The 15,325-nt window shown below is 36.9% G+C and overlaps 1 protein-coding gene across 1 annotated transcript; it reads right to left on the bottom strand.

Annotated features, from left to right (window-relative positions):
- Positions 1–2,699: 2,699 nt before the first annotated feature.
- On the bottom strand, positions 2,700–14,986 carry LOC149959146 (uncharacterized). Its single transcript, XM_090167349.1, has 5 exons — positions 14,836–14,986; positions 11,641–11,721; positions 6,946–7,157; positions 5,673–5,947; positions 2,700–2,853 (listed from the first exon to the last, which is right to left on the bottom strand). Exons 1-5 carry the CDS (start codon positions 14,984–14,986, stop codon positions 2,700–2,702), a joined length of 873 nt encoding a protein of 290 aa, XP_090023475.1.
- Positions 14,987–15,325: the final 339 nt, after the last annotated feature.

The raw sequence follows: 15,325 nt of genomic DNA, 5'->3' as shown, positions 1-15,325 counted from the left end.
AATAAATAAATAAATAAATAAATAAATATAAAGTCAAACTTTAAGACAGCCCCCCCCCACAAGAGATAAGGGAACTAAGAGAGAAGGCGTTTAAAATCAGTATTATAAATTAGATAAATAACCATCTCGGGTATTTTGAATTAGGTGCGATTAGTTGGAAATCAGGCCCTGAACATTGAGTTAAAATTTTAAAGCTGACCGTTCTCGAGTTGAAATCCGGCCGTTACGTGGTTAGATTCAAATAACGCGCCAGCGAATGACGGGGGAAGTCAGCGAAAACGCTTCACTGTAAAGTGTGCGCGTATGAAGTATACAAGTTTGAGCGTCGCAAGGATGCTAGTTCGCGGGTACAAAGTATATTCGTTTTCTTAAAGTATGCTAGCTTGTGAGACGAAACTATGAGATATAATAGAAAAGTATACTATAATGTGAAGTAAGAATTTTGTCCGGTTTGGCGTTAAATAACCCGGCCACCTGAATTAATGGCTTTAAAAGTCGCTTGATGACTTAGGCCTAAGGTGGTGCCTTGGGTATTAGCCAGCTGATTATTATTATTATTATTATTATTATTACAGCCTTGGCGAGAGATCTTCGCGTGATGTTGAGCACATTATCATTAACATAACGCGAAGCGACGCGAAGCGACGCGAAAATCTCGCTCGCGAAGGCTATGCGTGCGTCCACCTATGAGGCGCGAAGCGAGCGACGCAACGCGAAATTAGAAAAAAATCCTACTTTCGCACACGCTTCGCATGCGCGCGCACTCAAAATTCGCTTGCGAGCTTTATGTGTGCAGCTGCCTTTGTCTTTGGTAGGATGACATGAAAGCGCGTGATCACAGAAGAGAAGGTCAGAGGTTATATTGAAGCGTCTATTAAATTATTTAATCAGAATTGTTATGGTAGATATATTTCGTATTTTAATTTTGCCTTATTTAAATACAAATTCAGCCTTATTTAAATACAAATTTAGCCTTACTTAAATACAAATTTAACCTTATTTAAATACAAATTTCGCCTTATTTAAATAAAAATTTATCCTTTTTTAAATCCAAAGCCTTTTTAAATAAAAATGTAGCCTGATTTAAGTGAAAATGTAGCCTTATTTAAATGGAAATTTAGCCTAATTTAAATGAAAATATAGCCTTATTTAAATGAACATTTAGCCTTATTTAAATAAACATTTTGCCTTATTTAAATAAAAATTTAGCCTTATTTAAATAAAAATTTTGCCTTATTTAAATAAAATATTTGATTAGAGTTCTTATGGTGTATAAATTTAATAGTTTAAAGGGAGTATTAATTTCGTAAATGAATTGACAATTAATTAAATAAATATTTGATTCATGTCTTAAGCCTGACTTTTATTTTTATAACACACATCCGTCCTTTTGCCTATTGGAAAGTCGTGGGTTGAAATCCGGGCTCTGAAGTATTATTTTGTGATGATTATAATTGTTATTCTGTACAATATGATCTGTTTAATAGTTTCAATTTTAAATTTTATCTAGTAACGTATCATTCACACTAAACAACTTTCGTTGACCATTTTGTTTAGGCATTTTTATTCTTACAACTAACTTCCCACTTTGAAAGTGGAAGTTTAGCGAATTTCGGATGCTGCTATAATTGTTCGTTTTTACACTGTGCAATTAGTTTGACGGTTAGCGTCTCACTATACAACTTTCTTATATTATTTTCTTTGTATAAACTAAATTTTACTTCTTTGACGACACTTGAATCCCCGCCATTCCGTTAGACCAAGTGTTACATGTTGACAACGGGAGATGTCGCCCCTATAGTGAAAGAAATTCACTGCTTTAACAATTAGTTGCTAATCCTTTGACCGGAGCTCTGTTGTTTGGGAAATTTTACATGGTGGGTATTTTCAGCTTCAATACTTTCTCCCGAAGATGATCACTATTCGCTTTTTTTACCAACTAATTTTTGGATTAGAAATCTATAAAATATAGCTTATGTAGGATTTTCATTGTCCCCCTTTGTCGCGCTTAGTGCTCACCGCCTCTGCTAGAGGTATTGTATTATCCCCTCCAGAAACACCTTCTTTCCTCCAAGAGTCTATAATGCTAAAACCAGGTAAATAATTTCTTAGAGCAAAACCACGTAACTATCAATTTCGTTTAGAAAGCTCCGCTCAAGTCTATGTCAGCCCTGTTTAACTGTAACACGGGCAACGAAATAATATTATCGCCTTCTTGGCGAACTTGTTTTAACATATTAAGGCTTAGCATAAACACGACGTTCTGTTTACAGATTAAAAGTTTCCATTGTTTCAACAAGCTCTAGATAAACAGTTGCTTGCAGGTCCTGGCTCTAGGAAATATTCCTTCTTGGCGATTTTTTTTAAGATGTTTTATTTAAGCCCCTATTAAGGTGCCATTTATTCGAGGAAGTCTCTGGTCCTGGTAATAGAATGTGGGTGATAACGTAGGCAAGGTTATTAGTGGAAAGACTGTGAAAGAATCTAGGCCGTGTACGTTTACGATTACGTTCGGTAAGACGACGATCTTTATTTAGAAATACAAAATTGAAATAGTGATTGATTTCTGTATTTTCATTTGTCTAAACCATATCTGTAAGAGGAGAGAGATGAGAGCGACTACTTTCTTTTCCTACGAGATATTTCGCATCACTCCGCCGCAGCTTTCCCGCGAATGGTGTCGAATAATGGGTGGAAATTCATGGTTCTACTTTGAAATATTTGGGAGTGATTTTGCAGGCGCAGTGATGTGGCGTAGCGACATACCCCCATTGAGGCGGGGACTGCGGAACATTCTTCTTTCTGTAGAACATGTATATCCAGCCGTAGCGTTCCGTACATTCGCTGTCGTACCTATTATCAAAGATACGGAAATATTAATTGGGTTTACTGGCATCGAAGCTCCAGTATTTATTTATAATAGCCCGTTCTATAAAATTCAAACAAAACCGGCCAAATGTTGTGGGACTAGCAACATTTTCTATTCTTTGGTTTAACCAACTTTATAGATAGGAAATGGAAATTAATGAGGCTGATTTTGAAAACGCGTAGAAAGACGCTACAATAAAACATCTTCAAGGAAATCGCCAAGTTATATATCCGAGAGCCAGGACATGCAAGTTACTGTTTATCTGGTGCTTTTTGAAATAATGGAAACTTTTCACCTGTACGGTATGCAAAAAGTGTTTCCTTTTAACCAGGTTTTGACATATTAAGGTTTAAGAAAAACACGACGTTCTGTTTAGAGGTGAAAAGTTTCCATTATTTCAACAAGCACTATATAAACAGACTTGAAGGTCCAGGCACTCGGAAATATTACTTCTTGAAGCGCCTATTCATCGCTCGTTTTTAGATTGGGAATCTATAGTTAGCACTAGATTTGGTTTCCTGGGTAACATCTGCTATAGCGCAAGGATTATTAGAAATTTTCCACTCAACTAATTGTATGTTCCGTGTGGAACCAGGTCTCATTGATTTTTTTCCTATGAATATGTTAAGTAGAACGATTATGTCACATATGATGTTATTTATGTACTAGTTAAAATAAATTTCCACTAGCACTGACGGACGTACTTTTTTTCATGTGGTCTTAATTTCCCATAAACTTTAGCCTCGAATATTTCGGACATAGTTTCCGTTAATTGGTGTGTTATAAACTCTACCCTCGAATATCTCAGACCACAGGTGGTTATTTAAAATATGGGCCCTGTTACGACATAGTTATCTGTGAATCTAGTAACGTTTAAAATTCATTACGGAATTTGAGTGGTGATCCCTTACGAAAATGGTGGATCAAAATTTGATCAAAATTACATCAAAAATTGGACAGATCTAACGGGGATCCAATAACAGACTTCTCTGGATTAAATTTTGGATCCAACTGTTATCTATTTGGGATCCAAGGGTCTTGATCCAATGAGATTTGGATCCGCTCTTGATCCAATTAGATTTGGATCAGCTCTTAATCCAATGATAATTGGATCCAGTTGGGATCCGGTCTTGATCCAGTTGGCATTCAAAGAGATTTGGATCTGGTCTGGATCCAATTACTTTTGGAACAGCTTTTGATCCAAAGATACTTTCATCCGGTCGGGATCCAATTAGATTTGGATCAGATCTTAATCCAATGAGATTTGGATCCAGTTGGGATCCAATGAGATTTGGATCCAGTTGGGATCCAAAGAGATTTGGATCAGCTTTTGATCCAATCGGGATCCAATGAGATTTGGATACCGACTACGACCAGCATTATAAGTACAGAATCTAGGTGGTATTCAATACTTCGAAGAAAGATAATTTTAGCGGCATGAATTATATTTAACTAACTACACTTCACTTGGCCGTGAGTCTCGTGAGAGTAACTAACAGTGAAGCACATATGACAAATAATCATAGTCACAAGGACGAGAAAGACGCCAAACTCCGTGGAAAAATTTGTTACATACATAACAAATCATGCCAAGAAACGATACGGTACTATAATGAAAAGCTAATTTTTAGGCCAAAAACCTAGGACACCTACGATATCTGCCAAACGTCGTCTACTTTAGCCTAAAATAAAGAAACTGATCAAAAAACGGCAGGTGCATCACGTGCTCCAAGTGCTCAAAACGCGGTAAACGAAAATAATTGAGGTAAATTTAACATAAAAATTAACAAAAACAATGAATTATATATCCCCACCCAAATCCCTTATTTTTACCCCCGGTTCCGCTTAGATGGTAGATTAAATAAAACAAACCAATGTAATTGGCCAGAACCGAGTGACGTCACTGCAACTTTGAGAAGGATAACTAGAGAACCGACTAGAGTGTAGAAGACAGGGAACAGACTTAAAATAAGACGACGCGTAAGCCAAAACCACCCAAACGAGGCTACCTTTTATAGCATTTTTTACTAACCTTGGGCGAAATATCAATTGGATCCAAATTTGATACAATTTTATTTGATCAAATTAATTTGGATGAAACTTGGATCCAATTCTTAGTTAAAAGATTTTTTTGATCCAAATTTGATGCAGTTTTATTTGATGAAATTAATTTGGATCAAACTTGGATTCAATTTTTATTTAAAAGATTTTTGGATCTCAATTTGATACAATTTTATTTGATCAAATTAATTTGGATGGAAATTTGGATCCAATGCTATTGGATCAAACCAATTTTGATCAAACTTGGATCCAGTTCTTAGTTAAAAGATATTTTTGGATACAAATTTGATAAAGATTATTTGATCAAGAAATAGTTGATCCTTATTTGATCCCTTCGGGATATAGCTTGATACAAATTGGATCCAATGTCCAAAATTGGATCAAGTCATTTTCGTAAGGGATGTAAGGAACATTTACCTCAGTTCTCGACAGAAGTGAGTTTAGGTGGCGCCTATGATATCAAGTCTGTTGTCAAATTAGAGAACAATGCCTAAGTCTGGGCGTCGCATAGAGGAAACGCAAAACGGTGTAAAATTACAATAAAATGTAAATATGGACGCTTTATAGGCTCTGTTTCATCATCCTTCATAAACGCGTAATTGCGTACCATAAAAGGTCCTCACGCTACTGGCTGCTAAATGCTTATAGCGTATGCTATATTGTTGTCGATGGAAATAAAAAGAGGGCGTAGCGAAAGTTTTTCGTCGCGAATAAACAAAAGGTGACAAATAAATGAGCTTACAATGGAGAAATTCCGATGCAGGCTCCCCTCTCGGCAACGCACCGGTAAGTAAACACGTACTGTTGCACATTGTCGTGAACAATCTCCACTTCGTTCTCGTAGAAATCGTGAGTCACGTTAAGACGCTCCCAGCGACGATCGGTCTTGCAAATCTCTTCAGACGGCAGCACAAGACCGCGTCTTCTGTTAGTGTACACCCCCATTTTCTCCTTATAGTACCTGGTGCTCGCTTTCTTTGTCTTTGACTCGCTGTTGATTTCCAACGAAGATGCACTCTGCGTAATATACCAAATCAACATTGTGTAGAGTATAAATTTAGTGTTCGAAAATTTGTGGTAGTGATTGTGAGGCCGTGACTTCATTTCAAATTACTATTTCAAACTCCGTTATTTCTGCATTCTCATAACGTACGAGTGGAGTTTTTCGCCAAGTTTGGCCAGTAATGTTGATTAACAGAATCTTCTCTGAACGAATCCGCTTGGCCACGACGCTAGCTATAGAATTAAACCCCAAATGTCAATCAGACGCGTTCCTAGCAACAAAAATGTGAAATTCATTGATATTTCCTTTAGCTCTACTTTCTTTTTAAAAATGGTTTTAACGTGGTTTTATATTGAAATTAGACAAGTTAAACTAAACTTCGAAAACATGAACCGGGGGAAGTAGCAGAAGTGTAGATTGTATACAGAATAAAGCAACATCTTAACTTTGACAAGACTTCTATACGTTTTCGATAGGTGGCTTCACCTTCTAACGATCTTAAAGGCAGACCCGTAGCCAGCGAGGGGGCCATAATTTAATAAAAAAAATTATAGTACACCCTCAAAAAGTACTGTTCCCCCCAAAAATATCATTGTACCCCTACCAAAATATCAAAGTTGGTAAACAAACTCAGTAAATAATATCCTACTCGAGTATTATACTTAGTTAGTCCAAACCATATTATTTACTTTCCGAACTTTCGCGGTCCTTGCTTTACTATACTAGTATCACTATTATAACTCGACTATTAATTAAGTCATTGTAAGGTAACTCAATATACAGCTTTTCGATTTATCTTTTATATAAATTTAATTTATTTTTATTAAAACCACTTGTTCTAATGTCAAACGCCAGTGTTGCCCTTTAAGCTAATTTTAAAGGTCTTAGGAAAGAAATTGATTTGTAAGGGTGCCTCTTGAGAATTTTCCGGGCCCACTCAACTGTTTAAAGGGCAAGCGTTAAGGTTTGGTCAGTAGTTGCGTAGCAATGTTTGTGAACGCTTTCAATTTACCTTGGATTCTCTGGAGGATTCGATTTCGTCCGGATTCGTGGTCGGTTTTTCTCGTCCAACCCACATGTACCTCTGATACAGCGCCGGATGATTTAGAATGTGGTCATAGAGGTCTCTCATTCTACTTCGAATGAACCTAGTTTGGTCTTTCGTGAATTCCGAATTCCCTGGATCCATCTCTTCCAGCTCCTTTATCAGATTTTCTGTGTAAGCTATCGAAAGACACGCGATAATCAAATAAATTTCAAGTGCGTTGAACCTTGGACTAGTTAATATATAGACGTTTCGGACCTTCGGTGACGCTGAATTTATTTAGAAAGTGGCGAAAACTCTTCTACCTATCCCTCTATCGGAGAAAATAGGCGTAACAGGGACTACGCAAGTGCGAAGGTATTACAAGAAACGGCCGTTTTTAAAAAACAGTAGAAGCTAAGCCGTTTTTTTTAAACATGGCCGATTCTGGTGATACCTTTCCACAAGTGGTAGAGTGAGTTACGCACTGTTATAATGTAGAGAGATAGACAGAGCGGAAGAAGTGTGTTTTACGTTTCTGTTATAATTGAACAGTAATCAACGTAAGTCGAACTCAAAATTTCTATAGGCAAATGGAGTTTAATGTTCGCACGGAGAAGCTAGGGTAACCTAGGGGGGTTAGCTCACCCTCCCAGGTGAATAGCGGTGACCGTTCGGACGAGGAATTTTTCTCTCCGTTTTCCCAGAATTTTGAAACTCCGGAAACCGTTCGCACGTTCTTTTTCTGCACCGATTTTACAACACACAGCTATTTCAATTTTCTGGTGCTCTAATCACGATATTATCTTTAATCATGATTAAATCGGATTTAATCAATATAATCATGATTAAATCGGATTTAATCAATATAATCATGATTAAAACGGATGTAATCAATATAATCATGAATAAATTGGATTTAATCATCTGGGGGTGCGTCGTTGATCAAGGAAGTGAACTTCCCTGGAACCATTGCTTATGTCAATAGATTCACTATTGAAAGATAATACTGTATTATTTATTACCATTTTATTATAATTACAACGGGCAGGTCATTACTGGTTTGGATGCGTTATATAATCAAAGTAAACTAATTAAATCAAGATAATCGCGATTTAATCATTCAATTAAGATCAAGATCTAATAAAAATAATCACGATTTAATCATTCAATTAATTAAGATCAAGATCTAATCAAAATAATAACGATTAAATTATTCGAAACATTTCAATCATTTTAATCACGATCTAATCTTTAATCATGATTAAATCAGATTTACTCAAAGAAGGTACCATAAAGCGTTCGCACGTGCATAAGTTCTCGGAACTGGACTTCCCGTAATCCGTCAATTGTTCGCACCGAAGAAAATTATTGGTATCTCACCCCCCCCCCCCCAGGTGATCAGAAAACCGGAGGCGAACATCTTCGAGGTCCGCCTCCGGTTTTTTCGTCCGTCTTTTCGCCGAGCGTTCGGACTGTAAAAATGCTCACCTAGGAGGGTTATTTGACCCTCCTAGGTTACCCTAGCTTTTCCGTGCGAACATTGACTGTTCTACACACCTAGCAGTGATTATAGATGGTACTTTTGAAACTTTCCTCCCACGTTCCGAAACTCTCTCTACTGTAGTCATCATACAGGCTTCAGTGAAATATTGATTATTCCATTTGTAATATTTTTTAAGGAAAAATATACTCTAAGCGCCTAGGCTACCATTAGCTATACAGTATTTCCAAATTAAGGAAATCTATTCGCTATATGCCACCGAAAACTATCGCTAAAGCAGACTTTATTAGTTTTTCCTCATCGTTATTCGTAAATTTGACTTTATAAACAATGGCGTCATAAAAACTTGAGCGGAGAGAGCTAGCGACAATATAAATAATTCAAATATTGAACACACATTTAAAGAAATTAAGGTAATAACTTTTATTTTTATGACATACATATCATAGTAGTTTCAGCCTCTCCAGTTCTTTTTTGTTTGGAAGCTAGTCCGGTCCTACTATTGACTTTCAAAAGTCGTTCTAAATTTGGAGGGCGAAAGGTAATTGCACAATATATTTTAATATTTCCATTATAAAATTTCCGTTTGTCATTATAAAATTTCCATCATAAAATTACGATTGTCATTATAAAATTTCCATCATAAAATTACGTTTGTCATTATAAAATTACGTCTGCCTTGCCTTCCGTTTCTAATATAGACGTTCCCTGTGCAATTCTGGTGCGCGACCGCTTACAACCACCAAATCAACCCGCTTCCCTACTCTGTCGACGGCTTGCAAAACACCCGTCAAAAACGCAGCCGTTGATTTCAATACTTCGCCGGCCCACAAAACTACTCCCCCCCCCCAAAACGCCCGTTAAAAAGGCAGCCGCCCCTCCAGCAAAGTAACTATTTTTCCCGTTAATGAATTTCTAAATATGTTTTTTTTTTATTAAATAACGTTATTCTAAAAGGAGAAATCTTTCGGTAGATCTGGAGTTTAACGTCGACAGTGACGACGAATTCGACAAATTGGCCAGTTCGATACCATTCACTTTAATGTCTGGGGAAACTGTGATGAAATTAGGGAGAAGAGTAGTTGAGGTGGAGGAAACTGGCAGTGGTGGTATACCCATTGAAGTTTTAGATGTCATGAGTTTTATTTTAAATAAGTTGAGATAAGAGTGTAAATAAATGTGTAATCCAATCGTAGAATAAAAATCTAAAAATTCGAAATGGTTTTATGTAGTCTTTTCTCTAGCATCTCCTCGGAGCGCGAACGGACAAAATTTCCACCAGCTCTCGCTCTGTCTCTCTTCTGCCAACGCTATACGTTGGCTTCTGTCACCCCCTCTAGCGCCCCACTACCCTCTCGCTCGCTCTCTCTCTCTCGCAACCCGTGACTCATACCATTCCTCTTTCTCTTGCGCCCCCCCCTCCTTTGAAACTTACTAACGGACGGACGGACAAAACTTTCCCATAGAACTCGCTGCTAAGAGAGCTACGCTCGCTCCGCTCAATAATAATACTTGCAATTTTAAATAACTTTTGCATCCTTTGGTTATATTTGTATAAGTTTATTTAAGAAAAAACGTTCAATTTGTCTGTAGCAGACGCTAGATCATAGGCGCTGCCTAGGAGAAGCTAACGCCGTTACGCCACCTAGACTCGTTTCGATCGCAAATTAAAATTTGTGATATTTTTTCAAAATTTCGCTAGCTCCGTGGGCCGTAGATGACATTTAATGTGTTACTTATTTTTCCATTTCTTGAATCAAAATTCCGGGTTTATCGATCCACCGAATATATCTTTCCGAACTTTCACAAAAGAGGATATTTTTGGAATAAATCAAATATAAGAAGAAATCTAGGAAAAGTAGGAAAAGTTCAGTATACAGTTCAAAAAGACAAGTAACGGAAAGCGAGTGTTTTTCATAGAATGCCAAAGAGAATTGGTAGTGATTAACTGATTATTTTAGGTAAAGTGTACAATCAATTTAGATTACATGGTAATTAAATGTCCGAAACAGTTCAACTTGAAACAAAGTTAATTCAAACGCGAGATAAGACCCAAAAATTGAGTTAGCCCAACCTTTGCGCCTTTTGAATTATTTACTGAGAGCTAGTCTCAACATCGACTACATAGCCAACAAGATGGCTAGTATTGGAGGCGCTCTGTTTGGTCTATGGACTAATTTGTCTTGGCGCGGTTTTCTCTCGCCTCTTTAATCGCACATATAGATACGTTCTAAATCTTTACACTTGGTGGCTCTGGAGTTGTGAAATTTTTTAATTTTGATAAAAGTATTCCTTACCCCCTTCCTTCACTCTCTTTTTACTTCGAAACAAGCTCTCAGTGGAAAATATAACGATCTGGCACACTTTCAAAATCAATTGAGATAAAATTGAATGGACAATAGAAAGAAAAGAAAGGGAATTTAGGGATACAAGGTCATAGGGGGTCCAGTAAACGTCACGAGCGACGCACCAAGAAAACAACCTTGCTCTTCTCGCTTCCTAAGGGGTCACTAAATTTGTAAAATGGAGTGTAGCTACACTCCATGGTTGTTAGGGCCATAAAATTCTTAGGGGCCACAAAATAATTAGCCCACCTGTGAAAAAACCTTAGCGCCGCTACTGTGTAAAACGTCATCGACACGTCATCTGTGACGCAGCAGTGACATAAAAACAATAAAGCCAATGTTACTGTAAAGAAAGGCCTATTTTGCATAAATATCATATTTATGTTACTGCTCCATTTGCCGGTACGAATAAGTTTTAAATATAGTCTTAGTCGATAATTCAAAATAACAGTCAAAAAAGCCGTAGACTAGTTTCAAAAATATTCTGGCATCGCCGAATGTCTGCCATTTGCGGTGTAGAGAAACAGTACTGTCAGGAAAAACATTCTCAGCCTGGCAAAATAAAAGATAGCGATGTTGTCAGATTCAGATTATTTGGTTGGAAATATACCGAAAATGGCCAACTTTCATTTTTCCGCCAAATGTGCAGGTAGGACTATTACTATTACTAGCACTACGTATTCGGCGTTAGTAGCAAAGCTCGAAAATTATGGAAAATAATATCCGGACTGGTTTGTTTATCCCCCAGACGTGGCTGCAGTGGAATTGTACCACCCAGAAGTTGGTGTCTAAGGCCTCCGGCTGACACCATTAGTTCTATTTAAAAATATTTACCTATCAGAATCAGTTGCAAAGATCCATTGTCTCCTTGATACGGTAATCCGTCTTTTCCCCTCGCAGCGTCTTGGCAAATTACTGAAAAATTAAGAATAGGTATTTAACTTCATGATAAAATTTCTAAAAAATCGCAATATTCAAAGCTTATATTTATTTTTTCCTTTGGGCCTATTTAGGATATTTTCATGTCCAACTGCGGTTGGTTATTTTAATTTTATTTCATATACCGGGTGGTTCAAATTGTTCGATCGGTCCAATTTTTCAAAAAGTTTATAATCGAATTTTCCTGGTATTTCATTTGGGAATTTTAAATTTTTTGTAAGTGTTCTAGCAGATATTGCTAAATGTTTTGCTCAACTTTACTTGAGTTTGATATGATAATTTTTGAAATTTCACAAATAAACTAACCTATCGAATTCCATCTTTAGCAATTCGATCGCTTCTGTCACTAAGGGTCGTGGAGCTTTCGCCTTTACCTTATAAGAAATCTTTAAATTTACTGAACCAAAATATGTAAAAATATATTAAAAATTTCCTTTAGAGAATTTATACCAAAGTTCGGCTCGTTGGAACAATATTATTTATTTGGCCATGCTTGAAAGCCAGCGTGGTTTACGAAAAATCTTGGGAGAAAACCTCACATAGCTAGTGATGGTTGGGTTAAGATTAGTTTCCACTAGCCCGGATAATGATGTATTTTAATTTTCCAAGAATATATTTCTTTTTACTGACGTGACCAAATAATTATGATAAATCAGATATTAGATTTTCTGTGTTTACGTTCAGATATTATCAGATCAGTTGATATGGGTCAAAATGCAAACCTCATAGTTTAAAGTCGAAACTAATCTGAATTCATTGTAAGCCCAGAGACAAAAGGTGACCAGATTTCATATGTTTCACAGTGGTTAATTTTACATCTCCTCCTTTAATTTCTTTCGAAACTTTAATGGGTGTTTTTTTTATTTGCTTTCCAGCTATTACGCAATCTAGATTAAGTTCTCCGCACAGAGCTCCCTAGGGTCAAAATATGACTATGGCGAAATATACTACTACCACTACTCAGTTCGTTTGCGAGTCAAAATCGGAGCTTGGCGAGAAAGAAGGTTCGCCCAGGAAATTAGCATTAACAAATAGCTATCTCAATCTGATGAGATTAATTATCAGATCAGATCAGATACAGTCGGTGATCAGTGAGTAGAATATGGAAAAAGCGATTGGATCATATATTTTTAATAGAATTAAAAATCTAAATTTGATTATATTTTTTAATAAAACTGGATTTAAAACAAAACGTTGGATTTAATGTTTTAAAGTTTATGCAATTACAATATACTATAATCATATTAATTTCGATTCGATACAAATTGTTTCATTTATGATAACAGTTTCATCCATAGCAGGAAAGTGGATCCAGTCATGGGATAGAAAACGAAAGTTAAGCAAAAATGGATTATTAAAACATGTGGTCAGAGTTTATACATAGACCGGTGCACCTACATGTAGGTGCATTCATAAGCAACCCATATCACCGGTTGTCTCATCCGAATGCCATGCGCTAGGGTCCACAGTTCCAACGGGTGATGAAACAGACAGGGGCAGCAAGATAACCTACTACTGACAGTCGCAGCTGCGGAAATAAAGGTCGACACCCTACCTACAGTTGGCACCGGAGCCCCGGTGCTGGTCCAAAAGTTATTTTGGAGTACAGAGTGTATGGTAAAATTGTGAACATTGCACTAATTTTATGAACAACACTGAACTCGCGTTTAACTGAAGAAATATTACAAATTTGTACAGAAGTGTACTCATGAGAGATAAACTAGTTTATTGAAAAAGCCACATATTGCCGATTAAACTATATTTGATGAGATAATTTCCGAAACGAGCGTTCCAAACATGTATGTTTCTTAATAATAAATGCATTCCTTTCAATAAATATTACAATTATTAAAATTAAACCATAAAAGATATTTGAAGAAACGTGAACGTCAAATTTTTCCCATACCTTGGCATTTCTTGAGGAAGATTTCCAAGACAGTAGCTAACAAAAAAGTCCAACAGATATTCATAACTCCGCCGGGCACCAACGCAAACTGGAAGTATATATTTTTATTTGTCCGTAACCGGAAAAAAACCGCGTGTAAAAGTTGAGAAACTTTCAAAACGTATTGTCGAAAGACATAATTTTAGCCTGGGCGCACTCTGGTTGGAAGTCGGGCGACCGACGCTTGCTGAGAAGGGAAATGGAACAATCTGACTTTTAAAACTTGAGGAATCCGGGTCGTGCAAGGTACGATAGACTCGGAGGGGAGCCCGTCACGGTGTCCTTTCTCCTTCCGCGTGGACCGTAATTTTTATAGGCCGCGTCCACCCACCCAATTACAGAATCAAAACCAAAGGAATTGAGCAGTCATTTTTTTCCGTTTCGGAGCGTACCCGTTTCCATGACAACGTTATATATCTATATACTTTGAATCCTCCGAGGATTTTTTCCCTTCCTCAAATATTATTCGGCAGTGACGGAAAGCTTTGTTCCCTTTCCTCTCCCTTCTTTCCTCCTCTTTCTGCGAAGTCTGATTGACTATTTTTTCCCCAGTGGCTAGCTTGATCCTAGAATCATTTAGGTCTTTAATCAGATTAAGACTGTCAGGATTTTATCAGTTTTTTGGTTCTATTTTAAGGCGAATGCTTATGACCGAAGGATCTTTAGTTCTCCCAATAACGAAAGGTCAAAGATACCTAAATCCTTAACGAATAATAACGCCTTATTTCTTAACTATAGGCTTTTGAGTGTATTGTAGGTAAACATATACGGTAGTATCCGTTTTTACCTAAATCTATGTTTCAGTTGGATAGATCTTGTTCTATCATTTTAGTTTTTTTAATTTCCGGCTTCAGTAGACCGATTTTTAGTACGCGATTATGAAGTAAGTTTCATGAAGAGTGGGTAGTTCAACGTGGAGCAAATTTGCCAATATTGAAATATTTAAACATTACATCATTATTCTACTTTATAGAATGTTTTATTTCATACTTTTATCTAAGAACCTTTCGCGGAGCTTGTTTTTCTGCTTATTCAAACATACGTTGCATATGCTAAGCAAAGCGAATGTAACGATACTAAAATTTAATAAGTACATTTAAATTTGAAATATTTTATTTATTAACTTACAACCATAAACGACCAACCAGCGTCTTTATTTTCGATGACGTCCTTGTAGACTTTATCTACAAAACCGTCCCCTTCCACCACCCTTTTGGCTTCGAGTACTGTTACAGTGGCGGATACAGGACCTTTTTGAGGTGGCCCTCTACCCCAATCAATTCCCAAAAACGCCATACCAGTATATACAATAATAATAATCAGCTAAGCTAATACTCAAGGAACCATAGAGGCCTAAGTGTGACTCGTGAAGCCTGATTTAATTGCGTAGGAGGGTGGTGGCAAGCCCTTCAAGCCAATTTACGGGTAGACTTTAACTTACCTAGCCTACCACCTAAATTCGCCACTGCGAAAATATTAGGTAGAACTCGTGTTTGAGGCTGGCGAACTCATCTACGACCGTAGTGGTGTTAGACAAAGTGCATGCGGCTCTTGACATTTCAATGGGCGGCTGGTAATTGATTTCGAACTGGATATCAAAGAGTTTTCACGTGAGACTAAAGGTATTAATTAATT

Source organism: Leiobunum rupestre, chromosome 2 (genome assembly GCF_980474605.1).
Source record: "Leiobunum rupestre chromosome 2, qqLeiRupe1.1.hap1, whole genome shotgun sequence".
NCBI lineage: Eukaryota > Metazoa > Arthropoda > Arachnida > Opiliones > Sclerosomatidae > Leiobunum > Leiobunum rupestre.
The sequence above is the reverse complement of the archived record's forward strand: the minus strand, read 5'-3'. Positions and strand labels throughout refer to the sequence as shown.